Here is a 16632-nt window from a genome sequence, read left to right on the forward strand (position 1 = left end):
TAACCATAATAATATACATCAGTCACACTTACCTGTTTCTGAAAAGTGTAGGTATTATCCTGCTTGAAATCATGGAACACCCATTTGAAATAATAATGCAGTGCTTAAAAAATTGTGACAATAAAGCTTTGATAAACAATGCTTTTTATCACAGGCTCCCAGTCTCAATTAGTGCTATTTTTTAAGCTAAAAATGTGTCACAGCTGACTGCAGAGAGAGAGAGGGGGGGAGAGAGAGAGGGAGAGAGAGAGAGAGAGAGAGAGAGAGAGAGAGAACGAGAGAACGCCTGCATATAGACTACAAGTTCCTGAGAATTTCTATTTAATTGTTTGCTTGCCCTAGACATTACTCATCTTACACGTATGCATTCATGCCTGAAATAATGACAAGTCACTTTGTGCACAAGAGAAATCCGTTACACAACTCGTCATGATTACCTTAATCTCATAAGTTTACTGCGAAGAAGAAAGAAATCAATATTACATAGAATGATGGATCAAGCATGAATCAATGTGGCAAGCACATAACCAAACGGACATGGCGGTAAACAAGAAAAACAACAACAATAACAACAACAACAAAAATAAACCACAACAGAGATTATCGCTTAACCTGTTTTGTCAGAGCTGGCATTGATGGTATTGGTAGTGATGGAAGTGAAGGTAGTCTTTGCGCTGTCCTTGGTAGTTACAGATTTCTGCTTATTTTTCATGGCTTCCAGTGCTTTGAGCTTCTTGGCATGTTTAGTGCCTTTGTAGTGGGCCGCAGCCTGGCTCTACAAAGGAGAAGAAAATGAACCATGCAATCAGGCTCATTTCTAAACTGGCATTCTCTGTATTAGTACAAATACAGACCACCTTTCAATAATGGGTACCATTCGCCATACCAAGGCAGTGAACCAAACTGCAGAATTATTTTTAGAATTGTAATTTGGAAACAGTGAGCTACTACATTATAAATATTGCACAGGGTTATCTGGCTTTCTCAACCCATATAACAAATTCCTTTCAGAATTTTGGCAAATAATTATTCTTCCTCTCCAGGGAATGGAACAAGGAGACATCCTCCCCCCACTTGCAGTTAGCTATTAACTTGAATATGGATTAAAAGGGGATTTGATTTTAAAGGCAGAAGTGGAAATGTTTCAAGCAGACACAAAAGGGAAATCATGCCTAACTTCGCAATGTAAAAGATAGCCTTCGACCAAACCGAGGCCTTTTTGCAAAATTCAAAATGAGTGACATTGCTTTGAAGCACAGTGCTAAAACTTGCAACATCTCCAGATGGTGAAGCTTTTTGGTGGAGTTAGAGTGAAACTATGACTAATTTGCAGGGGACATAGTGGACGGTAATTGTCAAGGGATTAGCTTAGCACATGTGGGTTTCCTTCCTGTTGACCGGCTAATGCTTGCATATAGTAAAAACACCTATGCCCTGTATCCAGGAGGGCTCACATGTGGTAAGATAACCCCTTGAAATTCATCAAATGAAGCAGCCATGCTCGTCTACTTCATTCCAGAACTGGCATTCCAAAGTAGTCATGACTTCACTCCAACTCTGTCAATATTGGAAACATGGTGAGCAACTCTGACTTAAATCTCTTGCCCCATTGTTCAAATTATCTTGCCAGTGAAGGCCACTTGGTTGCGAAGACCACAACTCAGTTAAAATATATGTGGGTGTGTGGGTGGTATTTGGTACGAAAAAAACACAATTTGTCCCTAGCCTGAGGGGGGAAAAACTAAATCCAGAGAGCAGAATGGAGCTCTGCAGATAGGAAATGGCTGAATTCTAAATGGCTGCAATAATTATTGGTGTAAGAGATAAGGTAAGAGATTAGGTTAGGTTCCCCTCACATACCTCAATGGTGTATCTGAGTGTACCCCTTTATTTTCTCCGATACAAATAAATGGTTGCCATTCACAACTATAGGAAAATGCAGAATCTTGGGACTGTTGTTATAGAAGCAAATCTTGCCTCTGTGTGACACTGTGTATCTAAACTTTGCTGACATGGCTCCCACTGCAATACACTTGCAGTGCACAAGCCTTCCCTTCCTTATATGGCAGATACTTTGCTAATTCACTATCCGGGTGAAATGGTACTCTCCCCAATCTCACTCCTTTGTACATGCCTTTTCTCCTTGCCCATCCAGTCCACTTCTCTAACCTGCTGTCCACGTGTGAATGTAGCGCTTTGTTAGGGTTAGCATGTGTAAAATCCAATGCATGTAGGCTCTCTGGCATATTGATCATGTTTTTCAGGCCTCACCCATATTGATCTGGGGAGACTGCTTGGCCTGGTGATCTTGGAGATGGAACAGCCACATGAAGAGCTGGTGAAATATTACATTTCACCATGCATGGAAGAGCGTACAGTCTGAATTGGGTTTGTGCCTTCTTTATACAGAAGTGTGATCTAAATGCTCTGGTTTATACAATGAGATCATCCACACGTGCATGGATTACTTATTATTCTTTCATGAGTGGAGATGATATTTCAGGGCAAACTTTGAATACAGCTTGAAAGGGGAATTTGCGGAGCATTCCTAAGATTAAAGAGAATAGGTCATGTCACATGGAACACCATATCAGTGCTCACCAAGATATAAGGTCATGCTGTAATCACTGAGCCTATGCTTTCTATGTTTATTCATTTACCTAACAGCTGGATAAACAGTAGTTTATCTACACTACACTTGTTTATCTACAGAAACTGGTCTATTATTCCGAACTGCAATGTAGCAAATCTTTATGTACAAAACCAAATGCTTAAGTAGTGACTATCATTGCTAAAGGGCAGGTCACTTAAAAATTTGTGCAGCTTGACTACAGAGGACTATTCAGCTGTGCTCATAGTCAAAAGTATCAATGATCTTTTTTTTAAAGGTATTGTGGCAGGTACCCTTATTGAAAGAACACTGGACAGTGGAGATATTAATTAGAAACAACTTGGAAAAAAAATAGCACAATCATGCATCTTTTACAGTTTTCAAACAACACATAACATTAATAGACATACTGTAAGCCAAATGTGAACAGTTAAGAGGTGTTAATTGCTATTAAATTGAAAGACCGATGTTAGGTTAGGATGGCATAAATAAAATGGCAGCATATCATAAACATTCACGTCATCATTGCCATGTGTTTGTTTCTGTAGTCCAACAGCGTTGGGGTTTTTCTTAAGCTGTTCTCTAATTGGAACTAGATTTCAATACTGTCTAATTGACTCAGTATTCCATCAAAATAAAACTGTCACAATTATTTTGCCTGTGTTAATTTCCATCTTATTTGATTACTTCAAGTTGTTCACTGTTATCTTTTTTACTAACGGATTATACAACACTTATTCATATGCTGAGTCCAGTCTGATCCCACACCCCAACTTCAGTGAAAGGTACACAGGCATAAAAATACATCATAACGCACTGGATTGGAATTTATCAGATTTATGTCTTCTGAAATATAAAATGAAACTGCTCTCAGCGCACAGGTAAAACTGAATAGCAAACGTCCCATGGAGTGCTGGAACTTCCCCTACTCTCAGATGCCTTGTGTTAAAGTTTCAGAATGTAAATCTTTAATTTCCATAGGGATATGAAGGCATTTAAGGTTGTTTCAAGATAAGTAGAGTTGGCAGTTTAATGGTACTTCTATGTGGGAAAGATAGATTGTTCGCCAACAGATTTAACCAGTTTTTAAATAAAACTACACCAGAGATTCCTTCCTGAACCTTTAGAGTTGAACTGGAAAAAGAAGAAGAAGAAGAAGAAGAAGAAGAAGAAGAAGAAGAAGAAGAAGAAGAAGCAATAATAATAAGCAATAATAATAATAATAAGTCATTGTGTTTTCCTGTAAAGTAAATTGTAAGAATGGAAAGATTGGATCGGACGGTGGTGGACTTTCCTTCACTGGTGGTTTTTGAGCAGAGGTTGCATAGCCATCTATCATGGATGCTTTAGTTGAGATTCCTGAATTGCAGGGGGTTGTACTTGATGACCCTCTGGGTCCCTTTCAACTCCACAGTTCTATAATTCTATTATACTGCATTCCCCTATGATATTTGTGCAATACACAATAGTAATATTTGGCTGAATAATTTAATTTGCCAAGTTAAAATTACAAAAAATGGAGGGAAAGAGACAACAAGCTTCACCATAAAATGCCATCTTCTTGAAGCAAAAGGGCTAAAATCTGACAGATTGGGGGGGGGGGAATGTAATTATGCCAGAATGTCATGCAGAAAAGGAAAAATGGAGCCACAGCCTGAACCTGAGTGGAAACCCTGATGCAGAACTGTGGAAGGAGACTGGATGACTGATTGCACCTTTTTATCCAGGGTTGGAAAGAAGCATACATACTGTGACATTCCTTAAGATAATAGTGGCAGAAAATGAAAAGTACATTGAAAAGGAATTTTAAAATCATTTATAGCAATCTTCTAGAAAGACTAGTGCTATGCAAGAAAGCAGTGCTTGCATTTATTTGGCAATTTCCGTAAGAAACCTTTTGTCACTGTGAGTTTAGAATATATTGTTTAATTTTACCTGCATCTGCGAATCCCAGGCATAATAAGGTGGTGTAAAAATCAAATTAACAAAGGAAGATTTGATGGCTTCCTGTTCCTGCACATTGTGGGACCTCTGTCCCACCACCAGCCAAACAACAACAACTAAGGTATCTACAATGTGGATCTATTTTCATTTTACTTATACTGTGTGTGTGAATTATTGATACTGGTTCAGGACTTACAACAAGTGTAAGAAGTAGTTCAAGACTATTGCTTATCTTTTATTTTTATTCAACATACAATTTCTTTACTCTTCAATCATCTAATCAATAACTTGCACAAGAAGTCTTCAACTGAGTAATGACTGAGAAGGTTTTGAAAGTTCTTAGCCATACCAACATGTCTGCCTAATGCTAAAATTGCTAGAAGGAAAACTGACTTAAGAGTATTTTAAAGTGGAAAAAGACAAACTTAAGTATGAACTCCTGGGACACGGGTGGCGCTGTGTTCTAAACAACAGAGCCTAGGGCTTGCCGATCAGAAGGTTGGCGGTTTGAATCCCCGCGATGGGGTGAGCTCCCATTGTTCGGTCCCAGCTCCTGCCCACCTAGCAGTTCGAAAGCACGTCAAAAGTGCAAGTAGATAAATAGGTACCGCTCCGATGGGAAGGTAAATGGCGTTTCCATGCACTGCTCTGGTTCGCCAGAAGCGGCTTAGTCATGCTGGCCACATGACCCGGAAGCTGTCTGCAGACAAACGCCGGCTCCCTCGGCCAGTAAAGCGACATGAGCGCCGCAACCCCAGAGTCGTCCACGACTGGACCTAACGGTCAGGCGTACCTTTACCTTTAAGTATGAACTCCTACATGACTAAGGCATAAAACACTCTGTTGCACTGCTAAATTAAAGGTAAAGGACCCCTGACAGTTAAGTCCAGTCAAGAACAACTCTGGGGTTGCGGCGCTCATCTCGCTTTACTGACCGAGGGAGCCAACGTTTGTCCGCAGACAGGTAAGTGCACAGGTGCATAACTAGTTGTTGTCTTATGAGTCCAGGGAGTAAAGATACAAGAAAGGTACAAGAAACATATACTGAAACAACATTTTTTGGAAAGACTATCAGGAGTTTTATCAGGCAAAATTCTGAAGCACTTTCTCTGTGAAAACCTGCCCTTTACTGCTGAACCAGAGTGACCAGCAATCTGCAAAAAGCTCAAACTGCCATTTGCTTTGATTCAGCATTAAAGAGCAAGTTTTCCTGGCGAAAGGGGTGAGGCAAAAAAAGTGCTCAGACAGGGAACTTTAAAGTGCACACTTGTGCCTAGAAAGTGTGGGGCAAAAGTTAAGTGTGGATAAGAGATCTCTAGATTTCCCCCAACTTCTGCCTTTCATTTGGTGCAAGATAGAATCAGCAAAGCAGCAACAAGAAGCCCTCCTACACACACAATTTTCATATTCAGTTATTCATACTGCAGAACCAATGTTTTGCAATTTTGCAGTCATCAGCACTGAGGCTGCTACCCTGAAATTACTATATATTATGTATCCCTCATTCATTTATGGATATTCAAAATGTACTTGCCCTTTGGTACACCCAACCTCCAGACTTTTAAATTAACCGTAATTACATTTTGTTAGATGTGTTTTAATGTTAGAAATATTTGAAATCTAAAAACCTCTGCTATTTCGGAATCAAGTGCATAACCTTAATGTAGGAGGCCCTCCAGTAACGAGCTACTTTATGTATATTCCCCCACTGTTACAGCTCCAGAAAGCTGCTCCTCTAGAAAATCAAACTGAACTGGGGGTGGAACATGGGGCCCAATTTTCTTCTCCCTCACGTAGCAACTGCAATTATCATCTGATTGGCTGATTTATTCAGCCTTCCATAATGCTACCTTTCTTTGTGACAGTGATTTCAACAAGTAAAATAGCACCTGTTTCAATGGGTGGAAAGTTTTCACAAGGAGACTTTATAAAACACTGGATAAATTGCCAATCAAATGGAAACCTCCATGGTTTCGGTGGGGGAAGAAGAAGCACAATTTCAACATTTACAGTTCACATGGTCATCTAAACCTTTCATTTATTTTCCGAGTTAAATTTCACTCTAATTTTTGAATTACACATTCTGAAACAAAAGCATTGACCTGCAAATGAGGATGTGGTTTTCTCTCTCTACATGTGAAGTTAGAATTGTGCATGTTGAACACCTGTATTAATATAAATAAAATCAAGGAAAACCATTCTATGTGCATGTTTGGCGGATGCGAACTAACATCCAAACTACAAAACTGGGAACACACACACATTCATATAACACCCAAGAATTATGAGACATTTCTTAAAATTAATATTTAAAGTAAAAAGAACAATTTTCTAGAGATGATACAAGAAGAAAAGCAGCTAATAATAATAATAATAATAATAATAATAATAATAATTTTATTATTTATACCTTACCCATCTGGCTGGGTTTCCCCAGCCACTCATTAATTCTCATTAATTTTAGTTGAAAAGAATATCATGGCACCTTATATAAAACTAATGCTTTCCTAAAACTCAATTTAAAGCAGAAATCTTTGTAACAGCTCCAGCTGAAGCAAAATGGGAGCACGCTTACCTGCCCTTAAGTCTCTCCTCTCAGTTTAGCTGAAAACTTCCTATTGACTGTTCTTTATCTTGTGAACAAAATAAATAAACGAAACTTGAGTGGGTGAGAATAATGTTGCCAACTTGAGTGTTTTCACCTTGTACCTGTTGCTAGGGAAACCACTTCTTTTGTCCGTATACAATCAAAACAGCAGCTTTGCTGAACTTGGAATTAAAGAGCTGTGATTGGGTCTCAACTCCGAAATGAAAAAGGAAGAAAAGTGGCATGAGGAATATAAAAAGAGTATCAGAAATAATGCAGGATCACTGACAAAAAAAAATAAAAATTGGGTTTAATCATTTGTCCTTTTATTCCTTGATTATATGAAAATAAAGGAATGGTAAATCCAAACTAGGATGATCAGGTTGTCCTTTTCTGGTCAAAAACGAGCATTTTGCATATATAAAGAAGCCTGAGACAGCTGCAACAAATTTCTGCAACAAAAAGCGTCTGTGGTTCAAACCCCCACTTTGTCAGGTACATGAACCTTGCAAGTTGGCAGCGAACCTCAAAAACCAACCACATACTAGGCACAAATTCTGAATATTGTGCTTTCTGATTTGGTGCTTAGTTACATTCTGACTGCATGGGCCGTTGATAAGATGCATGCAGCTTGGATTAATGTGCGTTGTCTTAGTTGCTAAGAGACTGCTTTTTTGCATGTTTGGGAATCTCAGTTTCCATCTGACACTGATGACTGAGTAACAGAACTACTAGAACCGGCATTCTGAGAGCAAACAACATATATATGGAAGAAAAAAATCTTGCACAAATTTAATGGCATCTGGGATGCTTTGAATACAACATGATTGCCCCCCAACGGCATTTGCTATATGACCTGGAGCTCCATCTGACTCCTTACCAGTCAACACAAAAACCTACCCTCCAATAAAATTAATGAAGCTATCACCCTGCATTAAGGCTTGTTAGATCAGACCAAAAACCCATCTAATTCAGCATCTACTTTAGGGTGGACATGCAAGCTACATTTCGCTGGAGTCCTCTCATCTACACAATTATTAAAGTGCAGGAACCCTGCCTTCTTTTCCACATGGTCAGTCTAATCCTGTTCCTATAGTGCGTAATTGGGAGCTTCCAGAAAGCCCACAAGAAAGACTTGAAGGAAATACAGTAACTCTCTCCCTCATTGTTGTTCCCCTAGAACTAATATTCAGAGGCATATGGCTTCTGAACATGCCCTAATATTAATGGAAGTTGGGGGTCTCCAGTTCCATTTCAGATTCACTTTTGGCACAGAGAAAATGTTTTTACGTCCCACAAGTAGACAGCTTGATATCTATTATTCTAAGGATGAACAGAACAGTAACTCAATACACCACATGGCATTTATGGCATTATAATGGAAACAGACATGTAATGCACTCACATATCTGATTGTTGAAGCATCTGATCACATCTCAAACTTCCCTTAGAGGAAAATGCAAAGCCAGTGTATGAGGTTTGGCTTACAGAGCAAGGAGAGCTTTTAATTTTCTCCCTCCACCATCTGCCAGTCAATATTTGGAATACTTAGTCTTCATTGTAGCCTAAATTGCTGAAATTATAGGAGGTTTTCCAAAGGAACTTCAAGAGTGAGCTATTTCCAAATCTTACTTGAATCTGTGAGGACAAAATACCAGCATTCAGATTGAACAAACTCAGTTGGGGCAATTCAAGAGATCGGATCCATACAATCTTTGAATAAGCAGCTGACCTTCTTAATAACAGAAGTGTTCACACAATTCACTGCTGGAAAGAAAATTGTTATATTTTTGTCACTCTTTCTCTGCTTTTGAGGCATTCTGTATTCAGTATATTACCCTTAATGATAAAATGAAAAGGCTTCAGCCAGCAAGTATTTTCCCCTGTGGGTAGGTATTAACAGTTTACTTTTTGCAGAGGAGTGCACAAATATGATTAGCTTTTGCAAATTGCTGCTTATTCTGTTACTTGTAAGTAATTTTAATATTATTAACCGTGTAAACAGATGCTTTTCCCCACTATATATACAGCAGTAATGAGCTAATTTAATGTGTGAAAGACAACAAAGCAACTTCAAGAATGAGCTATTTCCGTGAATATTTTAATTTCCCTTGAAATCTATCATGAAAACCAACCATGAACAAATTACTTGACAAGTCCTCCTGTGTCAAAACTGGGAGTTTTAAAAAGTAGTTGTTCATAAGAATGTTACACAACTTTAAATTAACTGTTCTGAAACATCTAAATCTAAACCTTGCTTTCTCATTACTCACTAATTTCCTCCAGGGGCGGGGGAACAATTGGCATATCTTTTATGAGACACAACCACCCAGAATTGACAAAAACCATGCAGGATATTTCAAAATCATGGACAAAATGGGCGTTGGGTGGGAATCACAGAATAGCATTAGGAGAGGTATAACTGTTAGATTGTGTTGTTGAAAAAGTCTGACTACACCCAATTTTCTTCATCTAGCATTTTGTTTAAGTAGATATTCAAAAAACTCTTCAAGTGAATCACCTATACCATTCATTTAAATCATTTGGTTTATGTTTCTTGCACTGATTCCAAATCTTTACCTTAATCTTGATTTATTTACTTTTTAGGACTAGTAGCCATTTGATCCAATAGAGACTCTCCTCCCTGGAAGAGAGGGGAGTGGTTGTGGGCGGGAGCCCGAGCACCGCCCCTAGCAGGGGGCATTAGCCCCCTGCCTCCTCCTCTCACCTGGCTGGCACCCACGCCCCCTCGGCAGGCATCCAACCAGGTGCCTTTGAGGGGGCGTGTTCAGCAGCCTTTTGGTTTTTTCGCCTACCTCGTAGCAATCGTCACAACTTTTTGTGGTATTGGTGGGTAGGTTAGGCATTGGAATAATGTGTTGTGGTGTGTCGAAGGGCTGGGTGTGGCCATCGCCTATGCCTTCAATTTTGGGGTATTCCGTTAAAGGAATCTGGCGGTCGTGTACTCTGTCCGATGCCTGCTTGGCGGGAGGCCATGGCACGACCCCCGGTGACATCAGGGGAGAGCCTATAGTTGGATTAGCATCAACAGGCTCCACCTACTGGTGAATAAACCCCCTTGTTTTAGACATCCAATGCCTAAGCCAATACCTTTTCACTGCTGTAATCAATAAAGTTGTGGCCTTTTCTTGCCCATTAACCTTATATCACGTGTCCTTGTGTATTTATTTCACATCACGGGGGTCGGGTCCTCGAACCACAATATAATGTTGGAACTGGGGGCTTTTAAACATGAGATGTCCTTCATCCACATTTCTGCTTGTCTCAGGTATGAGCAGTTTTCTGCTTGACCCGCATTTTCTAGGCATGGGTCCGAGTGGTTTTGTCCTTGCTTTGATCCATTCCCAGGGAAAATCCACTCTTGAGCTCTGAGTCGGAGCAAATGTCAATCCGGAGAAAACCCAAATTGCCATTTGCTCTGATTGAGTGCTAGAGAGCAGTTTTCCCTGGGAGAAAGCAGTGGGACAAGAAGAGATGTGGATAAGCCCTTATTTGTAAGAAAGTGGTCAGGCCAAACTAATTTTAAGTAACTCCACCACTGCACGAGATGCAGGTGGTCAAGCTGTTTTCAGTGTTGGTTGTCTACACATCTTGTTTATATTAATAAATCACTCCACTTAGATCTGCAGTCTTACATAAAATCCCCTCCTCAAATGGGAAAAAAATACAGCAGTTGTGAAGCCACATTATTTATACCGGTATTTGCAAAATTTCCTTCTCAGAGGAGCCGACGTGGTTCTTAGATAGTCTTCAGTTAGTGGGGGCTGGGGAAATGGTATAGAGGGTAGCTATGTTTTGGGCAATTGTTTCTATCTGTAAGTTGCCTTGAGTCCTGTCAGCGGAAAGATATCCATAGCTATCTATCTATCTATCTATCCACACACACACACACACACACACACATATACACATACATACCAGGGGTAGGCAACCTAAGACCCAGGGGCCAGATGCAGCCCAATCGCATTCTCAATCCAGTCCGCGGACGGTCTGGGAATCAGCGTGTTTTTTTCCATGAGTAGAATGTGCCCTTTTATTTAAAATGCATCTCTGGGTTATTTGTGGGGCCTGCCTGGTGTTTTTACATGAGTAGAATGTGTGCTTTTATTTAAAATGCATCTCTGGGTTATTTGTGGGGCATAGGAATTCATTCATTTCCCCCCCAAAAAATATAGTCTGGCCTACCACATACATGGTCTGAGGGATGGTGGACTGGCCCACGGCTGAAAAAGGTTGCTGACCCCTGATACACACACACACACACACACACACACACACATACATATGCTGCTACCATTTTGCACATGTCCAACTGACAAGCGACTGCCAATGCGCGGGTCCTTTTAGACCCAGAAAAGGGCAGAATGGGGCTCAGGTGGGGCAAAACAGGGTAGAATGGGGTGGAGCAGGCTCCACCAATGCACCTGGGAACCAGGAATGGAACCCCCATGAAAAATGTTTGCTGCCTGTACACACCCACCCAAAATAGGAAGAGCTGCCACTCAGCAGCGCAGTCATAACCATCCACTTCACCTGATCAGCTACTACTGTCTCCCATCCTGACAGCTGATAGGGCTAGACCTGCATCAGCACAGATCCGAACCATGTGCCTTCAGACCCCATTCACATAATTTAATTTAAAAAGCAAGAGATAATCCATTGAGAAAACTGTGCTTGTATTAAGTAACGCTCATGTTAGGTAATGATAGAAAACCATAGCACTTGAACACAGCCACTCTGTTCTCAACAAGTACATTCAATGGCACATTGTCTGATATTGTGCAATGTAGTTATTTCCTGTCATTACGAGTTTCACATTAGGCAGGTGAGTGACCAACCTCCACTTTGCAGACCATCCCAAACTCAACCTTACAAACAATGCAACTTTATTATATGACTTCTGCTCTGCTTCCTCTTGTCCAGTGTCTTCTTCCTCTGCGTGTCTTGACTCGTTAAGATAATATTTTACTTTTAATCATTATCCCATCACAGCATTGTAACTGATTAGTTGCACCATAATTTGCAGATTTATCCCTTGGATGTATTTTAGTTTTGAATAATGAACAAATTCCACAGGTCTCCTTTCTACTGAAAGAACTTCACTAACAAATGCCTAACCTTGCATAATATCTCTGCTTACCAAACCACAAATTATACAAAAAGCCCAGCATTCTGGAAAGCATTTTGGTAATAGCAAATGTCACATACTTCTCTCATTAGTTTTAGTGGGTGGGCCTATTAATTATGATTTTCTTTAAGTATTTTTGAAATACCATTCTTACCAAGTAATAATTTAGCTACATAAAGCACATCTTCCAGAGGTTCTGTCTTCTGTAAAATGGGGAACTGACATTCCTTGCAAATGTGAGTTAGAGCAAAATATGTGGTGAAACAATTATTAGATATGCACAACACTGTTCATTGTGCTTATCTATTTACTCTTCATGGTTTCTGACTCAGTGGCCTGGTTTGCACTTAGTGTTAAACCGTGGTTTACATAAACAGTACTTAATAAACCATGGCTTAGTATTATGTGCAAATCCAGCACAGTGCCTTAACTATGTTTTATTTGCTATGGTTTGTTAGCAAAAAAATAACCTGACCTAAACTATGGTTTAATGTGAACTCAGACAGATTCTGAACTATGGCTTAAGTATATGTTTGTTTGTTTGTCCCATTCACATTGCACTGTAAGCTACAGAGATGATACCAAGAGTGGCTGAAAAATGAAATTACCCAGCAGCTCTTGCTGAGTGTGTTAGCAAAGATGATGTCATTGCTAGGTCTGCCTGGTAAAATGATCTTTTCCTCACTCAACACCTCTACATCCAGCATCTTAAAGGGACTTCTGTCCCTTCTTAACAGATTGCATCTCTTTACAGAGGTTTCTTCGCTGTGATCTGCCTTTACTGCACAGCTGGGATGTGGAGAGGAAAGCTTAAACAGAATGTTAAAGGGGCTATTGTCCTTTATGACCAGCTTTCATCACTTTACTCAAATGTTTTACTCAACTTTTTAAAAAACAAACTGCTGCTAGCACTTTACAAATCATGGCTGTTCAAATTAGCATGGTGCTTTTAAAAATGTTTTAAAAGCAAGAAAACCTCAGCTGAGATAGCCACATTGTTAAGTATGCAACACACCCACCCACCACATATTTATCTTAAGTCCCCCCTCCCAAAAGCAGCAGGGATGTTAGAAGCAGCACAGACTCCCTTGGAATAAACCCAAACTTTATCAACACATGGACACAATGTGGTCCCACCCTTCAATCTTTTCCCTCAAGAGAGAAATGTCAAGTTATGGGACATAAGATCTTGCCTGCTAAAGAGCTTGAGTTCCTTCTCTCCAATTTTTTCTTTTCCAGAATGTTTGCCACAATGTTTGATTGTGTCTTCCCAATGAGATATATTCAAACACTTCACTTTTTTGGGGGGGGAGAGTGATTTGGGTACCATCTAAAGGGTGGGGAGTAATGGTACAGAGTAACATTTAAGGTGACAGAGGAAAGAGTTAAAAACTTTGAGTGGAAACTGGCAGTTGAAAACAATAGGCTGAGAGCTCTGAGAACATTTCTACACCCTTACTCTCAGAGACAGCCAATGAGATGGGCCATTGGGACATGGTGAAGCCACAGCAGTAGTAAAGGTAAAGGTAAAGGGACCCCTGACCCCTGTAAAGGTAAAGGTCCAGTCATGAACGACTCTGGGGTTGCGCACTCATCTTGCTTTACTGGCCGAGGGAGCCGGCGTACAGCTTCCCGGTCATGTGCCCAGCATGACTAAGCCACTTCTGGGGAACCAGAGCAGCGCACAGAAACGCCATTTACCTTCCCGCCGGAGCGGTACCTATTTATCTACTTGCACTTCATGCTTTTGAACTGCTAGGTTGGCAGGAGCAGGGACCGAGCAACAGGAGCTCACCCCGTCGCGGGGATTCAAACCACCGACCTTCTGATCGGCAAGCCCTAGGCTCTGTGGTTTAACCCACAGCGCGGGTGCTGCAAAGATTTTTGGTATTTCAAGTAGGGTGTGTGAAGGAGCAAGAGGTAGATGGTAAGCAGGCAGGAGCAGAGGGGGAACAAGCCACACTTTCACAAAACAACCCAAGGTTTGTTTGATCATCTGCAGGGTGACTTATAGTTTAAGTGAGATTTGTTTTATGAAGTATGGTCTAGCTTTGGTTCAGCATCACTTGTGAAGCAGGCCATTGTGCCTATTTATCAGAGGCTCTGCCATGAGTTTAATCTGAACTTGTGTGGTGTCCAGCAGGACCATACCACTGGTGCAAAATCATTTCCAGTGCAAAGAATGTCTTGGCATCACTTCAACCCACTCATACAACCGTTCTGCCAAGCAACATAAATACTTAGGAGAATACGAGATGTATCTGCACTCCGGCTGCAATGATTCCAATGCAACTTTTCCGCCAAGGCTACAATGCTATGACATTGTTCGTTCTTAATGTCCCCAGTCTCTCTCTCTCCCCCCATACACCCAGTCTTTAACAGTAATTGCTCCAGATTCTGGATTACTGCCACATCTGCTCACAACTAATAAATGAAAGTCTATCATATTTCCAATATGAACCAGATATTTTCCCTTCCAGCTCACAGACTTAAGATGTATTATCACCTTCAGGCTTCTTATACATGGTGAAACTAATAGGCTTCTTCAAGCATATCACCAGTCGGGGAAAGACTTAAAGCCGGCAAGCTAAGCCAGGGGCTTTCTGGTGCAAATTTGCCAGTAGGGCAAGAAGTTGTCCACTGGGAATGAATTAGAATCTACAGCGGAACAGTTTATTCAGCTGAAAGGGAACATTCCTTTCAGCCTACCTAATGCACATGTATTGTTAACTCGTGTAGGTTCCATGAGTTCAGCAGAGGAACTGTGGACTGCAGTTCAAAGAAGGTTTAGTGGCAGGAACCTAGGTTTGCACATACAAGCTAGTTCCATGCAATGAGAGGCAAGCAGGTTTTCTTTTTTTAGGGGTGGGGAGATCTCTCATCTGTCCTTACCCCCTTCCTTTGTTTCACTCCAGGTCTTAAACTATGTACAGCACATTTTAAAAAATAGCATTGGAACTTCTTTTTCTAGCAGCATAGTAATGTATTAAAATAGGCGCCTCCACCAATGTCAACCCTACTAAAGGTCTTTACACCGCTTGGAACACTTTCCCTCTGCAGATACTAACAGATGTGGGCCTTATTCACCTCTACGACTGAGTGGGAAAACACTTAATTCTGTTGCTCTTGCCACATTTCGAATTGTCCCACCTCTTCCATGTGCCTAGGGAAGATCAGCCATGATAAATTTTAAGATATATCAATACAATGGACAGGATAGGCACATTTATCCAACAGATAATTGGAAATAGGTAATATCCTAAAGATTATAGACACCCTATAATTCTGACACATCTGCAAATCCTACTTGCTTGAGACTCTACACTAGCATAATATTTAAAATGGTCCTGACTCAAGCTCTTTTATACTTTTAAGGCCCTGCCATCATCCAATTTAGCTTATTAGAACTGAAAGAGCCTGCAGAAGGAACTTATTATCTTTGACAATATTTGCTTCATCCTACAGGACGAATTAAACTGCATGTGCATAGTTGCGTAAGATTTGCAAAGGTTACAGCTCCTCTTCTTTTTTTTTAGGCATTAATTTAACATGCAGGTTAAAAAGAAAATTAGAGATAGTACTTCTTGTTTCTGTAATTGATTAAGGGGCTGGCTTTACTTGTGCCTGTTCGGTGTATCTCCATTGACTGCAGTGCATGAGCAACACACAAAAAGCATAGCAAAACAGATTAGAAACTGGCCACAAATATCAGTGTAGCATTGCCTTATCCTATTTGGTGTTGATACAAGAGAATCTCACAAGCAGACACTGAATCACTCCCAGTTCAAAGGACCCCATATGCCAATCCATCACTCATCACTTGGTAAATGCATTTTTGCACATGCTGAATACCCTGTGGTGAAACTAAAGGCCAGCCTTTTCCTGCAGGCAGTTCATGTTTCAGTACACAGCACATTTAAATGCAGTCATCCTCTGTTAGTCCAGCAATTCAACAAAAACATGTTGGAAGGAACATAGCGCAGTAGCTCTAGTCGCAACTACTCTTCCCGGTTAAAATTAAGGTGTTTGCTTTATAGTGTTTGCACCATAGAGTGGTTGAACATTTTGTAAGAAAGAGAGGTCACATGCCTCAACGCAGAGGGTTAGATTAGAGAAGTGGTGGCCAAACTCGGCCCTCCAGATGTTTTGAGACTACAACTCCCATCATCCCTAGCTAACAGAACCAGTGGTCAGGGATGATGGGAATTGTAGTCCCAAAACATCTAGAGGGCTGAGTTTGGCCACCACTGGATTAGAGGAACCTCAGGGTCCCTTCCAACTCTACAAGTCTATGATTTTAAGTTTCCAAGATGATGTGCACAAAAATTCTAATAATCAGTG

General features: G+C 40.6%; 1 protein-coding gene and 1 long non-coding RNA gene across 15 annotated transcripts in view; one reads left to right on the plus strand and one right to left on the minus strand.

The window, feature by feature from the left end:
* LOC308459574 overlaps positions 1-16632 on the plus strand; it is a 133932-nt gene that overhangs the window by 74470 nt on the left and 42830 nt on the right. The window lies entirely within an intron of this gene.
* Positions 1-16632, minus strand: part of ZNF385D (zinc finger protein 385D) — a 609973-nt gene that overhangs the window by 62015 nt on the left and 531326 nt on the right. For all 12 annotated transcript variants that reach the window (XM_080974820.1, XM_080974826.1, XM_080974827.1 and 9 more), the window contains one exon: positions 613-775. In XM_080974820.1, the coding sequence (XP_080830946.1) occupies positions 613-775 (163 nt within the window). The remainder of the gene's footprint in view (positions 1-612; positions 776-16632) is intronic.

This window comes from Podarcis pityusensis (genome assembly GCF_964106645.2).
Source record: "Podarcis pityusensis genome assembly, chromosome: 12".
NCBI lineage: Eukaryota > Metazoa > Chordata > Lepidosauria > Squamata > Lacertidae > Podarcis > Podarcis pityusensis.